Below are 17,854 nucleotides of genomic sequence, written 5' to 3'. Positions count from 1 at the left end.
ATTTTTTCATTAAATCCAAAATGAAATGCGCATGTCGGGATTCGAACTTGGGTCATTTCGGAGATAGAAAGTTTAATAATTACCTGTGAGCCAACCAACCAAACTTCATTGATGTCTCTATTGATCAAACATAAATCATATATATTTAAAAATCAATGTATAAAACATATATAAACATTAAAGTTTGTTTTATTATTATTTTTGGTTATTATTATTTTTAATATGTATATGAATTATATATATATGCAAATATATATTTAAATTATTTATGACATCATCCGGGTCAAACACTGGTCCGCCCTCCCGGGTAGGTCTGACCTTTGACCCAGTAAGGCGTCCGGGTCAACGTCCGGGCCGAGTCTGAAAACACTGAAGATAAGTGATTATGGGCCATATGGTTTTAGTTGCTTGCTCCATCAACATTAAATGGCAATGTGTAATAACTTCAGACAAAGCCATTACAGCCATCTCTTTTCAAATCTGAATTGAATTGTAGGCTTGGCAGCATGTGGTGGGTGTAGCTCATGAAGAGCAATATTATATATGGTCCATGGAGTGATTGAGCTGGTGATCATTGTTGCTTCAAGTTCTTGGAAAAGTACAGTTTCTATATGGTTTCATTTTTTAAACTATATATCTAAAACTAACTATTATTATAAAATTGGAAAACAAAAAAAGTCTTGTTTATTGTTGGTTAAAGTATATTCATAGAAGTTTAATGTGGAGGTGGCTGATGAATATTGCCGGTTTAATGAGTTTAGAGGCCTAAATCGAAATGTCATTTAGTGACTCTTTCATGACCATTGTGAAAAATTAAAAATAATAATAAAACAAAAACGCTTACTACAAGTTTTGAACTTGGGCCTCACAATTTAGCAACAACAAAGTTTGCCACCACGACAAAAAACTTTTAAGTTTACTTTGTTTATTATAATATATCAATATATAATGTTTTTTCTTTGGATTTGGAGGCATTAATTAAACGTGAGCTTAAAGCCTTTACCTGATTACGCTGGCCCACTGAGTGATGAAATTGTTGGGGTAAGCTCCAATAACTAGATAGATATAAACGATAGGAGATTGTTTACCGGAACTCACCTATCACTCTACCAAGGCCAGCAAAAGCAAAATCAGGCAATGGCTTTAGGCATACGCTTAATTAAGGACTTTAAAAAAGAATTATACATGGATATAATGTAATGGGCAAAGTGAATTTAAAATTTTGTACTAGTTTGATGGCAAACTTGGTTGTTGCTAAGTGGTAGGTGATCACGAGTTTGAACAGTACAACATAAAATAAACGTGTTAAAATTATCCCAACTCTAGCAACACATTTGAGTCCCGTTGAACCATGAGTCCATCACCGTGAACTCGTTAAAAACCCGATTAACCCAACAGAAATTTTAACTGTATGTTTAGAATTTTTATTCACTAAACCTTTAAAAGGAACCCCGTTAAGTTTTAACAGAGGTCTTTGGTTCAAATCTTGATTGTATAACCTTTTTAAGGCCACATATACAACAAAGTTGCAACTTTATCCAATTCCTTTGATTAGCACGGTATTGACGGATCCCATAAGTTTTCCAATAACAATTATCATATTTAAATGAAACCATGTTACTCTCTAGGCATAACTTGCCCCATGGCAGTGTCCTGACATGTATTTGTTGCCTGAGGTGTTCTGTTGGCTATTATATATCCCTTCTTTTGATTATGTATATTCTTGTTTTTTTTAATCAGTCAATTTATTTCTAAATAAAAAGCAGTTAACAAAATCCAAAGCACAAAATATGCGTGATGTGACCAAGGGAAATCAAGACAAAAACATGTCACTACAAAGTACAAACACAGCACAAAAAAACAGTCATCTGAATATTACCGACAGTTTTAGACAAGTTTCTTTTGAAGTATATATCTGCATGCCAAGTATGGTTCGTAACAATCTATCTTCTGGTGTATATGACGGATACCGTCAAAATTCATTACCAACTTTCTTTTTAGTTTTAATGAGTCATCGGTGATCCATCAGAAATCTACAACGATTCAATAGTCCATTGGTAATAAGAGGCCAATAAATGTCATTGTCCGCCTTTGTCTAATTGTTTCTAACAGATAATTAATTGGAGACTGAACACTTGCCAAAAAACATAGTCACCCATATATAGTTAGCTTGTTCAAAAATTATTCCTATTTTTTGTTATTAACATTTTTAACGGAAATCCATCGTAAATTCAATCGGTAATGTTCTATGTTAATATCAGTCTTAGTTTGTTTCTAAAATCCGCAAACAAAAACAAGTGTTAATTTTCTATAAATAGCCAACGTTGTACACATCAGAAATAATAAACCTATAAATGTCAAATTATCGGGCGTGGTATTTACATAATATGTCGAGAGAACACGTTAGCGAGTCATTATAACAGATTGAAATATGACAAGAAGTTTTGGATATTACTCGAATAGAAAATAAATTGCGCAAGTACGTTGGTGTTGTATAAAGTTCTAACTATCACAACTGCAAATGTAATGTAAATTATTATCATCTATAACATTTTGAAATGCAGTGTAATTTGATATAAAAAGTTGTAATAGATGCATGATATCAACCGATATTTGTGTAGTTCATCTTATGCCGTCGGTTGCTCCATCAAAATGAGCTACATTTTCCATTAGTCATATTGTGCCCGACTTAATCTCAAAATTGTTAGCATGGATGGTAGGCCTAACCATGCCCGTCAGTTGTACACCATCCACGGTGGGTGTTGCATTGTCATCGTGCTATTCCTCCTCGTAGTAGTCTTGACAAGAATCTCGGGGTTGCTCTATCAGCTTCCATCTCAACTTCAAATTCTTTCTCGCTCTCAGACTCGTAAATGGATGAACGAGATCACCAGTAGGGCGGGCGAACACAAGGTACTAAACTAAAAGGAAAATATTTTTGGGATTTTTCTTGTTGTTTATACTTAAAACTAAGGAATTTGGTGGTTCCTAGCAATGCCTAAAGTATCCTCGCAACAGTACCAAAAATTTGACGTGTGATGGATGGTATATAAGATAAGGGTTTGGATCAAATACAAATGAAATTAATGTGCTGAACGTGAGAATCAATAAGAGTAATTATATATACAAGTATAGTAATTATGTAATTACATCATAGAGTAATTTTGCATAGTCGGGTTAGACATTTTAATATGATAATTAACCAACAACACGTATAGGCAAGGGCACCAATTACAGTGTAATATAGTTAGGGTGAGAACCAAGTATCGATTCAATGATATGGTGTGTCCAGCTACTAATACTAGACATTTATCAATGTTTAATCTAGCTAGTATATAACTTAAACGAACTAAACTAATTTGTGACTTGCTTTAATTCGAATGAGACAAGGGTATCACTTACGATATTGAATTTATTTAGCTGAGTTCTGGTTAGGACACTCAGACGAGCTAGCACTTAAACCTCCAGGACCCAACCGATGCCTGGATACTCTATATGGAGTGCTAGAAACGAACTAGATCCTTGCCGGGCTTGTAGAACTATGATAGACGGCTCTTAGCCATTTAAAGACAAATGCTACACAACTTGTTGCTTGTTTGGCTTTTGTTTTGTTTTAATGTAATCACTACTTGTCAGTTTTATAATAACAATAATATGTGATTTGAAAAAACAAATTATTGAAAGTGGTCATGTATCACTTAGGCATGTGTAAATTTGTACATAAACTCCAAAGCTAATAATTAAGGGCCATATGTAGCATTGTAGCCTAGCATATTTCAAATGTTTTACTAAGCTAAACTCAAAAACATGATGTATGATAAAAGCATGAAATCAAACATCATTGTGCCAATATATCATACACTTGCACAACTCTATTGTTATCATGATTATTTCACATTAACATTGGTATAAATAAAGCCATGCTAATTCTAAGCATTAGTATCTTTATCTTGTATCCAGTCAATGAAGATGTTGAGATTCTTGTGTGAGCTCCCACCTTCCTCAACATCACTAATAATCCTTTCCTTTAAATCCATGGCTTTCGCTTTGAATGTTTTGTCACCGAGCACATTTTCTAGTTTACTTTTAATCTCGCCACGCGTGATTAATCCAGCCTCGTCTCTCTCAAACCCGACCCCATTCTTCCAAATATCACAAATATAAGTTTTGTTACTAAATTGGTCAGAAATGTATGGCCAACACAAGAACGGGACTCCATTTGTCACGCCTTCCAGAGTCGAGTTCCAACCACAATGACTCATGAAACATGCTACCGAAGGATGAGCCAAAACCTTCTGTTGCGGTGCCCAACTCACGATTCTTCCACGAGAGCCTACTCTTTCCATATATCCATCCGGATAATTAGTTGTAGTCTCCTTGGTCATACCTGCAAGGGCAAAGTATAGTGAGGACCAGGGATGGCCCCGCCCCCTGGTTTTGTTGCGCTGTTTTGTAAATTTAGGCGTTTTCCGCCCAAAAATTTTTATACATTGTGTAAATTTACTCGTTTCCGTCCAAAATTTTGAGCCCCCCCCCCCCCCATTTTTGCGCAGCAGTGTAAATTTAGCCGTTTTCACCCGGAAATTTTTATACATTGTGTAAGTTTACTCATTTCCGTCCAAAATTTTTAGCCCCCCCCCCCCCCCCCGATTTGTTGCGCAGCAATGTAAAGCCGTTTTCCGCCCCGGAATTTTTATACATAGTGTGAATTTACTCGTTACCGTCCAAAATTTTGAGCCAAACATCCCCCCCCACACACACACACGTTGTTGTCCAAGATTCGCCACTGCATACCTGGTCGCACCACCCACAAGAACGGTTTGCCGCTAAGTTCAAGACCGAATGCTAACTCCTCAAACTGCTTTTGATCAAAAATAGTGAAACTCCCAAATGCTATATAGATTACCGAGCATACTGGAAATTGATCAAGCCATTTTAAGCAAGTGAAGTCTTCTTGCCAGAAGTGACCGGCTTGGTCTGCGAGTCGGTTGCTTGCTAATAGTGGCCCTATTGGCAAAATATTTGGATAGATGCTAAATGCTGCAGGCTCTAACTCATTAGCAGAGTTGCATGTAAGCCATTCTGTCATTGTTGCAGCTTCTTCTACATCTACTGATATTTTAAAAACTGCTTTTGTGGTTGCCATGTCACCAACAAAGGACCATGGAAGGTTGAAAGGTTTTATAAATGAACGTTCACGAACACAAATGAACGAACAAAACATGTGTTCATGTTCATTCGTTTAATTAAACGAACAAAAATTTTGTGTTCATGTTCATTCTTTTATTAAATAAACGAACATAAACGAACTTCCCGCCGAGCAGTTCACGATCCATTCACCAAACGCTAGGTTTGTTTACAGGCCTAGTAATTTGAGTTTGGTGTTCGTGGTTACGTCAAAAACCAAACCAAATTAAGCGCTATATCCTAACCGAACCGAATAGTCGAATATAGAATTCGGTTCAGTTTAACCGTGTTGATTTTTTAGCTATAATATTTTTATAAATAGATACTTTACAATGTAATCACTACTTTTCAATTTAAGAAGCAGATCACATTCATGTTTATGGGTAAATAACGTTATTTTAACTTCTTTAATATTTATTACACTCCAAGTTAAATTGTTATATCTTTTTCATTAAGTAATTAGTTTGATTAATGAGTATTACATAAAATTAATTATATGTTACTATAAAAAAAACTGAGTTGGGATTTTAAAACCTATGGTTGAGAAAAAAAAACTTATGAGTCACTTGATATATTATCATATATAACATTAAAAACATATACTATGGATATTCAGTTATTCGGTTAATATATGTGATTCCGTTATAACCGAATTCAGTTGGGGTTTGGTTTTCGGTTTAATCAGTTTCAAACCGATTAGTCTTACCTTTGCTGTCTATGATTCCCTCATCAGTCAGCTTTCTAATGCTCAACGCGGGGGCCAATGAAGCAACCGACGCGGGCCAGAAGATCGCTCTTTTGGTCCCAATCTTTTTCGCCACTCGAACAGCCCACGCTGCGCAACCATCAGCAATAACACATGTGACCTTATGCGCGCCTTCGTTCACCATCTCTATAAGTTCTTCCAGCTTACCTGGCATAGTTTTTAATATTGACTCGGTCAACGCACCGAGATCACTTCTATCTTCCCATGCATCCAACCCATCTGGAATAGAAACCATATGCATAAGTTCTTTATATTTTTCGGTCCATGTGCTTGTTACAAGTTTATGATTAATCTCTGTGTTTACGAATGTGACGCGCACGCCTTGATCGACCAAACGTTGGCCGAGTTCCATCATAGGGATTACATGTCCTTGTGCTGGATAAGGTATGATTATAACATGAGCCATAGGGATTACTTTTAGAATATATTTGTTATAATGTATGACTTGTTTTAGACACACATGAATTGAGTGAATGTTTTTCTTTCCTTGATATAAAATGTTTTGGAACTTTTATATGTGACAAAACCAGGCATGCTGATTATTATCCTTTACTAGTAAACAACAATTTTAATTTTTAAAATATGTGTTATTTGTCTATAAATAATATGTTTTGTTTTCATACATATAATTATGTGATTTGGTGGACAAAAAAAGATCTGATTTGGGGATGATTTCAATAGTGCAACTTTGGCATCATCCAGAAAAAAAGTTAGAAAAAATGTTGCAATTCTGTTATAAAAAATGTATGTTTTTCTTTGCAGATTAAGTAGAGGCCGCCGTCTACTTTTTACACTGCCAAGAAACAAGAAACAAGTTTGTTTCCCAAGAACTGATAACACGCCGTTGTTGATTTAAAATTGATTTTGCATCCCCCTTAATCAGAATCTATGTAGACAGTCAGTTCAAAGCTATCGTTCTTAGTATACCATAGCCCAATGTCAGGATTACCCCACATTCTACTTTCAAAATGTTATGTTTTTTATGACCTAAATCATTAATTTTTAAGTTGTTAAATCTGACGGTAACCCTCTTGTGACCTTGGTTTGAAAAACAAAAAAATTATTTCATCGTAAAAATAGTTATTTATATTTAGGTATTATTTTCTACATGACTTGATCCAGGCTTGACTCTTTAATTTGGGGAAAATTTCCCAAAAATACGTCCTTTTACTGGAGAGTGATTCTTGTCTTGTCCTCTCAAAAACTGATTTTAAGTTTTTTCCCTTCCTAACATGTTGCGGCAACACGACATTAAGTTGACACGGCTAGTTTTTCGTCCAACAAAAATATGACACCTATCATAAAAAAAGGGCATACGAACCAAATATTTTAAAAATCTATGCCCCTACCAAAATTTTGAAAAAGCTATTTGTCCTGACCAAAAATTAAAAAATCTATGCCGTCCAAGAATTTGAAAAATCTATGCATAATAAGTCCTAACCAAAAGTTTGGAAAATCTGTGTCCATACCAAATATGGGAATAAAAGTTTATGCGGCCCGACCCATTTTCGTTTGTGTTTTTTGGGCTCCGTTTGTGCATTTTGGGCTCCGTTAGTACCTTTCGGGCTGCGTTTGTGCATTCTGGGCTCCATTTATGCCTTCCGCTCTCTGTTTGAGCATTTCAAGTTCCTTTATGCCTTTTGGACCCATTTGTGCCTTTTTGGGCCCAGTTTGTGCATTTTAAGTTATGTTTGTGCCTATTGAGCTCAGGTAGTGCCTTTTGAGCTCCGTTTGTGCCTTTTGGGCTCCCTTTGTATCTTTTAACCTCCTTTGTGCCTTTCGCTATTAGTTGTGTCTTTTATGCTCCTTTGTGTCTTTTTGGATTCGTTTGTGCTTTTTGGGCTCCGTTTGTGCATTTTGAGCCACTTTGTGCCTTATGGGCTCTGCTTGTGCCTTTTGGGCTCCATTTGTTCCTTTCGGGCTCTGTTTGTGCATATTGGTCTCCCTTTGTGTCTTCCTCTCTCCGTTTGTGCCTATCGCTCTCCGTTTGAGCCTTTTAAGCACCTTGAGCCTTTTAAGTTTCTTTTGGGCTCCATTTGTGCATTTTTGGCCATGTTTGTGCCTTTTGGGCCTGTTTGTGCATTTTTGCTCTGTTTGTGCATGTTGGGCTCCGTTTGTGCCTTTTGGACTCTGTTTGTGCCTTTTAAGCTCTTTTGTGCCTTTTGGGCTCCTTTGTGCCTTTTAAGCTCCTTTGTGCCTTCTACTCTCTGTTTATGCCTTTCGCTCTCCATTTCGGTGTAAATTGTAAGATTACGAGTGTTTAACGTTTCAGTGTAAATTTTGTGAGTTAACACACTGCAAAGCGTGTGTGTGGTTCTTCTATTTTACGTCTATTTTTTATCGTTTAATAGTCCATTGCAACGTATAGATCCTAAGTTAGCTTAATTATTATTTTCCATGGTTTACGTTTCGGTCTAATTTTACAGTGTTAACACGTCGTAATGGGCGTGTGTGGTTCAATTTTTTTGTCTACATTTAATTCGGTGTTCTTAACGGTTCACAAAAGTTACTGGTCGCGAGTTAAGAGATAGTGATCGAAGGCGGTGGTAGTGGCAGCGATGATGTTGGTGGTGACTTTATGTTTCCGGCGACTTGTCGTTAAGTCGTCACGACGACTTTTTCGTCCAACAAGAAGATGACCCGTGTCATAAAAAAAGAAGGCAACCCAACCAAATATTTTAAAAATTTATGCATCCCAACCAAAAATTTGAAAAAGTTTGTCTTGACCAAAAATTTGAAAAATCTATGTGTAGCGATCAAGAATTTGAAAATTCTATGTGTTCTAACCAAAAGTTTTAGAGACAATTCTTGAATCTCTCTCTTCAATTAGAAAACATGCGGAGGGGACATGCATTGAATTCCTTTGTTTTAGAGACAATTCTCGAATCTCTCTCTTCAATTATTATAGTACAAGCTTCGATTGCAACAAGTACTTTTATTTATTGTGCGTACTTAGATCCCATTAAGTTGTCACTTTTCATCCTGTTAGTAAATAATAAATTGTTTACTAGCTATTGTCGATATGTATCATGATTCATGAAGTGTATGTTTAATGAATTAGTTGAGATTTATAGCTATATAAGATTAAATTTTTATTCAAGGGCGTTTAACAGCCCAAACCTCCTACGATTGGGCCAAGGCCCACAAATAAGTTTTGTTGGTGTTCGATTTGTTGTGGTGTTTTAATAAAGTTTACCTTTCAGGAAAAAAAATGTTATAGACAAAGTGAGGATTCCTTCTACCCAATCCTTCTACCACTAGACCACAAGTGAGGACCGGTTTGTTGGTGTGATACACAAATTGTTATAGACAAAGTGGGGATTCGTTCTCATTAACAAACTATGATACACAAATTGCTAACCATGAAACCAAACCGTTAGCAACGGTTTGATTTCGGTTTTCGTTGATAAAAACTGATACTAACGGTTTGGCTCACGTTTGACCTAAAAACCATCAAAATTGTATCGTGAACACCCGTATTCACATTCAACTAAAAAAAAGAATATTCCGCATACACAAACATAAAAATGTGTATATAAGTCTTGCGCCTTTTTCCTATACCCGCAACATTATGCAAACATCAATTACTAAGAATATATGCTCTGCATAATGATGTAGAAGATGATGACCTGAGAAGAAATGTAGGCTTTTTATGCTAATTTCATGTGGTTTCTTATATGTCCTATAATGACTTACTAGTGCTTATATGTCTAATAATGACTTACTAGTGCATGTCTTATATGTTGGGAATTTCAATTCAAGAGCGTTACCTGGCGCGCAACGTTAAGTAACAAGATTTAAATATGGAGTGGATAATTATAAACAATTATATGTGTTTAGATTTAATTTTTAGTATAATTATTATGTCATAGTATTTAGTTGTCCTAGTTGTAGTCTAATCGTGATATGTTAGATTATAAATACCCGTGTTTTGAGGTATAGAGATTGTAATTGGGTAACTGAGTTTTGTGAAGTTTCTCAATAATAATATTCGTGTTTAGAAGTTAGCCAAATTAACGTTCGTGTTCAATACATGGTATCAATTCCATTATTATATGTGTTTATATGTCTTATAATGACTTACTAGAGCATGTCTTAAATGGGCTTATATGTCATGTAATGACTTACTAGTGCTTATGTAAGGCCAATTTTAGTGACTTGCGATATCAAATGACGAAACCCGTTATATATTTTGGTCAAGATAATTATTAATGTCGGCGAGCAAAACCAAACACAAAACGAGAGCTTCGGGAATACGCGTTTAGCTTCAACGGGATAAAGCTTCTAGAATATGTTATGCTATAAATAGGGGCTTGTATTTCTATTTTAGTGTGTGTTCGTATGGTGTAAACAACCACCCAAGGGGAGCTCACCTTGGGTGGGATCAGTTCGTTTTTTATATAAATCTTTTACCGAGTACAAAGTCGTTCACTATCATTTATATTATCTTATATTTATGTTCGATCATTTGTTTATACCGCACCCGTCTCGATACGTTCATCAAGAGCAAAACCGTCTCGGTGGTCGTTTTGGGACCTACAGTTGGTATCAGAGCTTTCGGGCTCTACTAGTTGTAGATCTTGGGTCACAACCTTGGATTTTGGTCTTGTGTGTGTGAAAAGACGGTTTTTCAAGAAAATATGTGGGTTTCGGGTTCATAAGTTCTTCAAGCTTCAATAAAATGAGTTGTTCATATTCAAGAATGCTAAAGTTTGGTTTAAAAAGTTGATAATTGTGGTGCTTGAATCTAAAATATTTGGTGTTTATATTGGTTTTGGTGTAGTTTACTATAAAAGAAGTGTTATGCATGCATTTGGGTTGGTTTGAGAAAGGTGACAGGAACGCAAGTTGGTGACCTTCCAAAACACGAATTCAAATACTTTTCAGGATCCTAATACTTCTGTCACTTGAATACAATTTGAACTCACATACAATCACATTTGAATACAATGTTGTTGGGGTTCTTTCTGATACAAGGCATTGTATTCCATATCCTTCAAATAAAATACATTCCAAGCTTCAAAGTTCTAAGGTAATTGTATTCGAATCCTTGTTCATTTTAATACAACTGTTATTTGAATACATTTGTTAATTTGAATACAATTGTTATTTGAATACACTTTTGTGATTCAAATACATTTTGTCATTTGAATACACTTGTTCATTTGAATACAAATATTCATTTGAATACATTTGTTCATTTGAATACAATTGTTATTTGAATACAATTGTTGTTTGAATACATTTGTTCATTTGAATACAAATGTTATTTGAATACAGTTGTTCATTTGAATACAATCGTTATTTGAATACATTTGCTCATTTGAATACAATTGTTCATTTGAATACATTGGACTTAGTTTTTTTAGCAGTTTTTGTTTCAAGAGTGGTTGATCTTTGAGAAAAGGGTTGACCGTTGACTTTGATTCGTTGACCGTTGACTTTGACCAGTTGACCGTTGGCTTTGACCCGTTGACAAAAAAAATGTCTTGCATTCTAAGCTTGAAGGAAGTCTCAACATGAGGGAAGGCCAAAAGGACATGTTAAAAGAAGAATTCAACATATTTAAACATACTCAAGGAGAATCGGTTGCCTCTCTCATCAACAGCTTTGAGTCACTCGTTACTAAATTGATAAGTGTCGGTATCATCCCGAGTTGTATGAGATCAACATGAAGTTATTAGATTCACTGCCTTACGCATGGAATAGTAGTGTGATTACCATCAAGAGAACGACAAACCTCGATACCTTAACAATCTCAGAGTTGCCTTCTACCATCAAGTTTTGGTGCAAAGAAAATAAATATGAGACAATTGTTGCGGGTGTAAGCAGTCAAGCAAGTCGTATCATCCCCGAGTGTGCTGCGGGTGGAAGTAGTCAAGCAAGCACCTCGTCAAGCTCCACTGCTTGAATACCTACACCTGCCTCTCGCATCCCCGAGGTACACAAACTTTGGACACAGGATTGTATTGATAAAGTCCTGCAATATAGAAATCACAATGCTAAAATCCTAGATCAAATTCGTAGCATCAACTGTCATAATGATGAATATAAAAAGGCTGAAAAGATATATGCTACTAGGATTAAAACTCATGGTAATGACATGGCTAAACTTAGGGAAAAAGTTTTTATTGCTGAAAAGTTAGCTGAACATCATAAAAGATATGTATTTGAGCTAAACGATAAAATTGTCAAGTTAGAACTTGAGTTAGCCCAACGAAAAATTACCATAGAAAACTTTGAGTTAGCATCTGAGAAGCTGAATAAAATAATTGGGGCATAGATGGGGTTAAAAATAAAAACAGGAATAGGATATGATAGTACCAAAGTTCCACCTCCAAATAACAACAACTATACTAGCCTTCCTCACTTTAACTTTAATTCCCCACCCGAGGACGAAATGTTCTATGGTATTGGTCACGTGCCAAAACTTAAAACATTTGTTCCTGTTGTGCCCAAAACAGTTGATCCAATTAATCCTTCAGTTAGTCCTAATAGTAGTTCATCTTCTTCAACAGTTTGTGTAAAAGAAAGGGTCGGTGGAAAGGCCTGTTGAGGTGAACATATCAAGTTGTTCATCATCAAGTTGTGAGACTGAGGATAATTCAAGTAAAAGCAAAGTGTTTGAAAATGATAATCAAACGAGTACTTCATGTAAATATGTGACACCAAATAAAAGATCATTTTCTCAAACAACTAATCAATCAAAAAATCCTCAGTCATACAATTGTTTTGATTACAACTATGGTCATTATCAACAAAATTTTGTTGATTCATATTACACTAATGTCTATGATGATCGGGGGTAAATCATCAAATGTGTTTTATAATCATGTTCCTTTCCACGGATCACATTTCCCACCACACCAACCATTTTATAGTTCTGATGAGTTCTATAGTGCTCCTAGGAGAAAGTGTTGTTTTGTTTGTGGTCATTCTTCTCTTCTTGCAAGACATTGCAAGCACTGGTTCAAGCAACAACTTGATATTCAAATGCGGCTTAGTCAGTCCCTAAAAAGGTGCTTTTAGTAGCCCAGATTCAAGGACTGATCAACGATGATAGTGAAGCCAGTGAAGTGGATGTGAGATCCAAAGTCAATAAAGTAAAACGCAAGAGAAAACCATTTTGGAAAACTAAAAAGGATAAAATCAAAAAGGATCCTAAGACTGAAAAGTCTAAGAATTCACCAAAAACAGTTTTAAAATATATAAAACAAAAGTCCAAAATTGCCAAAATCAAGGAACAAGTTTGTGCTTGGATTCCTAAGGACTGTTCTTCAAGCGACGAGTCGCCGAAAAAATAATTTGTTTTCAGGAAATAAAATCAAGTTTTGTCAATTTATGGTCGAATTTCCCGAGATAACTAAGTCTCAGGAACCCATGTCTATTTAAACGCTTAATGCATGTAGGGTCAATCAAGGAGGACTATCAAGAGTATTCGGTACTCAAATAGTGGTTGCACCCGACATATGATGGGAGACGTACCCATGCTATTTGATGCTAAACCATTCGATAGCGGATTCGAGTCTTTCATAAGCGACATGGGATGACAAACTTTAGGAAAAGGGAAATGTTTCATACTTTTTGCTTCAACAATGCCAACCTTGTTCAAATGGATCAACCACAACTTGTCGAGCGTTTCTCAAGTGATGGATCCAGCATCAGTTGCTGGGGCTTCGGTTTGAATCTCTTCAACTTTGTTATATGATGTGATAATGCATGTTTAGGATAGTCCATCTAACTACAACTTTGTTGACCTTTTCACTAAAGCCATTGTTTTATTTTGATTAAAATAACCTATCTATCTTTTTCTATATAAATTATAAATATTTTTCAAATATGTCACAATTTTAGAGGGAGAAAATGAGTTAGCTTTAACTCACCAAAAAGATTTTACCTTTGTTAAGAAAAACAAAAATGAGTCACTTGACTTTCCAAAAATATTTTATATTATTATTTTATTTAAGAAAATCAGAAAAAGACTTAAAAGTATAATCTCTTGTTTAGAGAGAGCTCCCGCTTAGAGGGAGTCGGATAATATTAAAGTTATAAAATTTTGAGAAATTGATCCGACCTTTGGAAAATGATAAGAAATTGTCTTTAGTAATCCTAGAACATGAAAAGAGTAGATCAAAAGCCAACAAGATCATTGCTTGATGTGTAGATAGGCTTGACAAATGAGTAAATATCATAGTGATGTAAACTTAAATATCTGCCTATGCTAGTGGTTACACTCTTATGAAGCGGTTGCCGCTCCAAATAAGTCATATCATTGAAGGTAAAAATCGTAATAGTCAGTTATACACGAGCCCGTTAGTGATTGGTCACAATAAAAAAAATTCTTGCTTGAGCTTCAAATACTGAAAAATGTCAAAAATCACTGAAAAAGCAGAAAAACTGCAAAATACTCAAAAAATATTCAAAATCAACAACAAAAATGTTGATAATTTTATCAAACAAAAAGGGTTAATTAGAACCACGTAACGTGGGACAAACAAGTAAGTCCTAAACACTTTATATGAAGGCATAAGTCAACAAGGCTAGTAAGTCCATGGTTCAACCTTTACATATTGTTTGAAAGAAAAGTTTGCAAAAAGTCTATAGAAGCTCAAAATGTTTTAATCAATCATTAGGGGGTCAGAGTCAATTTGGGGTGATACTGATGAACACAAACTATGCCCGAGGTATGATGGAGTTTGTAACATGTCGGATTACCAGGGGACCACATAAGTATTGTGCCTAATTAATAACTTAACGTATCACGGTGAAATCAAAATACTTGTTAAGTTTAAAGTGGACAAAATATATCTACAATCGACTTTGGGTTCTTGGCATAATAATATCCAAATAGATGTGTGATCTAGGACATTATAGACAATGTGATTCTATGTTGTGATATTTTTCGCAAAAATATTAAAGTCACTAGAAAATTATGTATATATTATTGTTATATAATATTAAATTCATCTTTACTTCTACCTTTTTCATTTTTCTTGTTTTATTTTATATTTCAACTTCAAAATATTATATGCATATATATTTGAAATATTTGATATATGAAAATTCCAAAAAGATTTTAAGTTTTTATGTGTTTGTACATATTTTATTAAACCTTTGTTTTATTCAAAATCATGTGTTTTGTTGTCAAGGTCGTTCATACAAAGTTCGTTGGAAACCTGGGACTTAAGCGAATCATTTACAAGTTGAGGGACTGAAATTAATATTTTATGAAAAGTCAAGATAAAATAAAATTTCAGAGTTATACTGCAAATACTTCAAACCAAGGGCATGTTTTGAAAAAGAAAATTCTTCTTTGACCCTCGAGAGGGTCTGTGAACGAATCTTATTCGCTCTATGTCTTGTGCAGCAGTACATGGACAGGTAGATCAAAATCAAGTGTCCTGGGCTGCATAGACTGAAGTTGCCGATGCTGAAGCGCTTAAAAGAAAACGAGAACGTGACAGTTGGCGGTTGAACCCAAAAATGAACTGATCGTGTTTGAAGATCAGTCGAAGGACAAAGCAAAGAAACAAGTCGGCACAAGAAAGTCAACAAAGGAAAATTAGATGCCGAGCCTCCCGCATCTTATGTTTCTAAAATTTGTCGTTGCCGATCCTTCCCTGGAAATAAGATTGAAGTTCAAGTCTTTAATATCGAAAAATAAAGAACTGTTCAAGATCCAATATCGTTCAAGCTTTTGGATCAAGAAAAGTACTAGTTTTCAAGAATTAAATACGAAGCAAGGAACTTGATGAAGATTCCTGGACATACTCAATCCTAGAGGGAGATTGTATGGCCAATATTCTATATTAGTTTTAGGATTGTGTATGTCTTTATATTTGCTTAGAGTCTGTGTAATACGTACCTCAGTACGTTTATTTTGTATCATGTTATGTAAACTTGGAGAAATTGGGGACCCTGTATAAAGGGGTACTTAACCCATTTCACCAACAACATTTGTGAATAAACCTTTTGCATTATTATTATTATCCAACTCCCAAACTCTCTTTACCTCCTCACCCTTCCTAGTTTCGGCCTCCCTTAGCATCACCACAAGATCCGAGATCTCGGTCTAGCTAGTTGTTTCCGCCAACTAGTTGTGAGGTTGATCCAAGAACGACAAGTACTTAGTTTGTTGTGTTGTTTGATCCGGTCACGGGACCTACATGAATACACGTAAAAAATAATTATTATAAATAATGACTTTCAACTTTATTATATGATTTGATTAAATTAGAATATAATAAATTGTTATTTAAGTTATAAATTTGTTTACCAAAAACGTTAACTGAAATTTGTTATAGTCAAAGATCCTATATACAAAAAATATTACAAAAATCATGGCATAATGTAATCTTGAAATTATTAGTTTTTTTAGTCGATCCATAATTAATATTATTTTATTATCGTCAATGAAATCAGCATTCAATTTTGTTACAAACCCATTATCATTAATTGTGACATTTATGTCTAATTATAAATTGGTCAAACATATAAGATAGGAAGATTTTCGAGATTGGAAACTAATAAACATAATAATATTGACAATGGAAACCAAAATTTTCCATAACCAACTGTAATATATCTTTTTTTTAGAATTCAAATTCAAATAATATTTTGATTTTTTATAGTGTATTAATTGTTACAGTTTCCATAACCAAATGATGACACCCATAAGCATTAATTGTGACATTTATGCCTCATTATACATTGGTTAAACAAAAAAGATGGAAAGTGTGTAAAATTTAGGAACTACTCAAAACTTAATCTAACTAATGGAGATTGACAATAATATTGACAGTTGAGAAATATTTTTTTGGAAGTGCAAAAATATGCATAAATACATAAATAATAACAAAAATATACATCTATATTAAACAAAAATACATAAATACATGAATAATAACAAAAATATACATCAATATTAAACAAAAAATAAGAAATCTTATCAACAAATCATCAATCCATGAAATTAACTATATCAAGTTGGAGACATAACCTGAAATGAGAAAATTAAATATTAATATCACATAATAAATAAATTACCAATTATAGAAGATTTGAATTATGTAAACAAATATTCTAGTTGATAACCGGAACATATGAATCGCGTTACCGGAAAAACGAAATAGGGAAAATCTCCATTGTATCTTCGATTTTGATATAGAACCTAAAGAGATTATAAAAAAATCACATAATAATTAATATTATAAAAAACGAAAAACTAAAATCTTACCGGAAACTTTACCGGAAAACCGTAATAACTTCAAAATATCAATTCAATCTTGGATTTTGATATACAACCTAAAGAGATTATTAAAAAGTCATATACCAATTAAAATAAATATAAAACCATATCGGAAAACCTTACCGGAAAAAGATATAACCTTGCAGGAAAATCATATAATATTGTTGGCCATTAGAGTATAATATATAACCTTACCGGAAAATGATTAATCCCGATCTACATTACCGGAATATAGAAGATGGTGGATGGTGGAGTTAGTAAGCAGAGAGAGAGAGAGAGAGAGAGAAAGAGAGAGAGCATAAAATGATTATGGTGGAAAATCTTTAGGTTTAAATATAGTGTGTGAGATGATTTGGCAATAATAAGAAACGAAATAGATGACTTGGCAATGATGTGGCATTAATGTGAAGAGGCTAGTTGAATGACATGTGGACAATTGATGTGGAGAGGCTAGTTGAATGACATGTGAACAATATGTTTTGCTTTAATAGTATTTAAATGTTACAGAGATGTGGTGTAATGTATTAAACTTGTTATCTATTTCTTGAGAGTTGAGAGTTGAAAGTAAGTGTCACATTCTGGTTAATAGCCGGTGTCTATAAACACAAAGGTGCATGTACACCTTACAACTTGTGGCTTGGAGTTGTTCTTAT

The 17,854-nt window shown here is 34.4% G+C and overlaps 1 protein-coding gene across 1 annotated transcript; it reads right to left on the bottom strand.

Annotated features, from left to right (window-relative positions):
• Nucleotides 1-3,460: 3,460 nt before the first annotated feature.
• On the bottom strand, nt 3,461-6,367 carry LOC143532044 (UDP-glycosyltransferase 83A1-like). The gene is made up of 3 exons (XM_077027196.1): nt 5,894-6,367; nt 4,795-5,007; nt 3,461-4,387 (listed from the first exon to the last, which is right to left on the bottom strand). Exons 1-3 carry the CDS (start codon nt 6,357-6,359, stop codon nt 3,930-3,932), a joined length of 1,137 nt encoding a protein of 378 aa, XP_076883311.1. The 5' UTR covers nt 6,360-6,367; the 3' UTR covers nt 3,461-3,929.
• Between the last annotated feature and the right edge of the window lie 11,487 nt (nt 6,368-17,854).

The sequence above is a fragment of the Bidens hawaiensis genome, unplaced genomic scaffold (assembly GCF_021521415.1).
Source record: "Bidens hawaiensis isolate Kalapana, Puna unplaced genomic scaffold, B.hawaiensis_p1.1 tig00009343_1, whole genome shotgun sequence".
Lineage (NCBI taxonomy): Eukaryota > Viridiplantae > Streptophyta > Magnoliopsida > Asterales > Asteraceae > Bidens > Bidens hawaiensis.
This window is presented reverse-complemented; position numbering and strand designations above follow the sequence as displayed.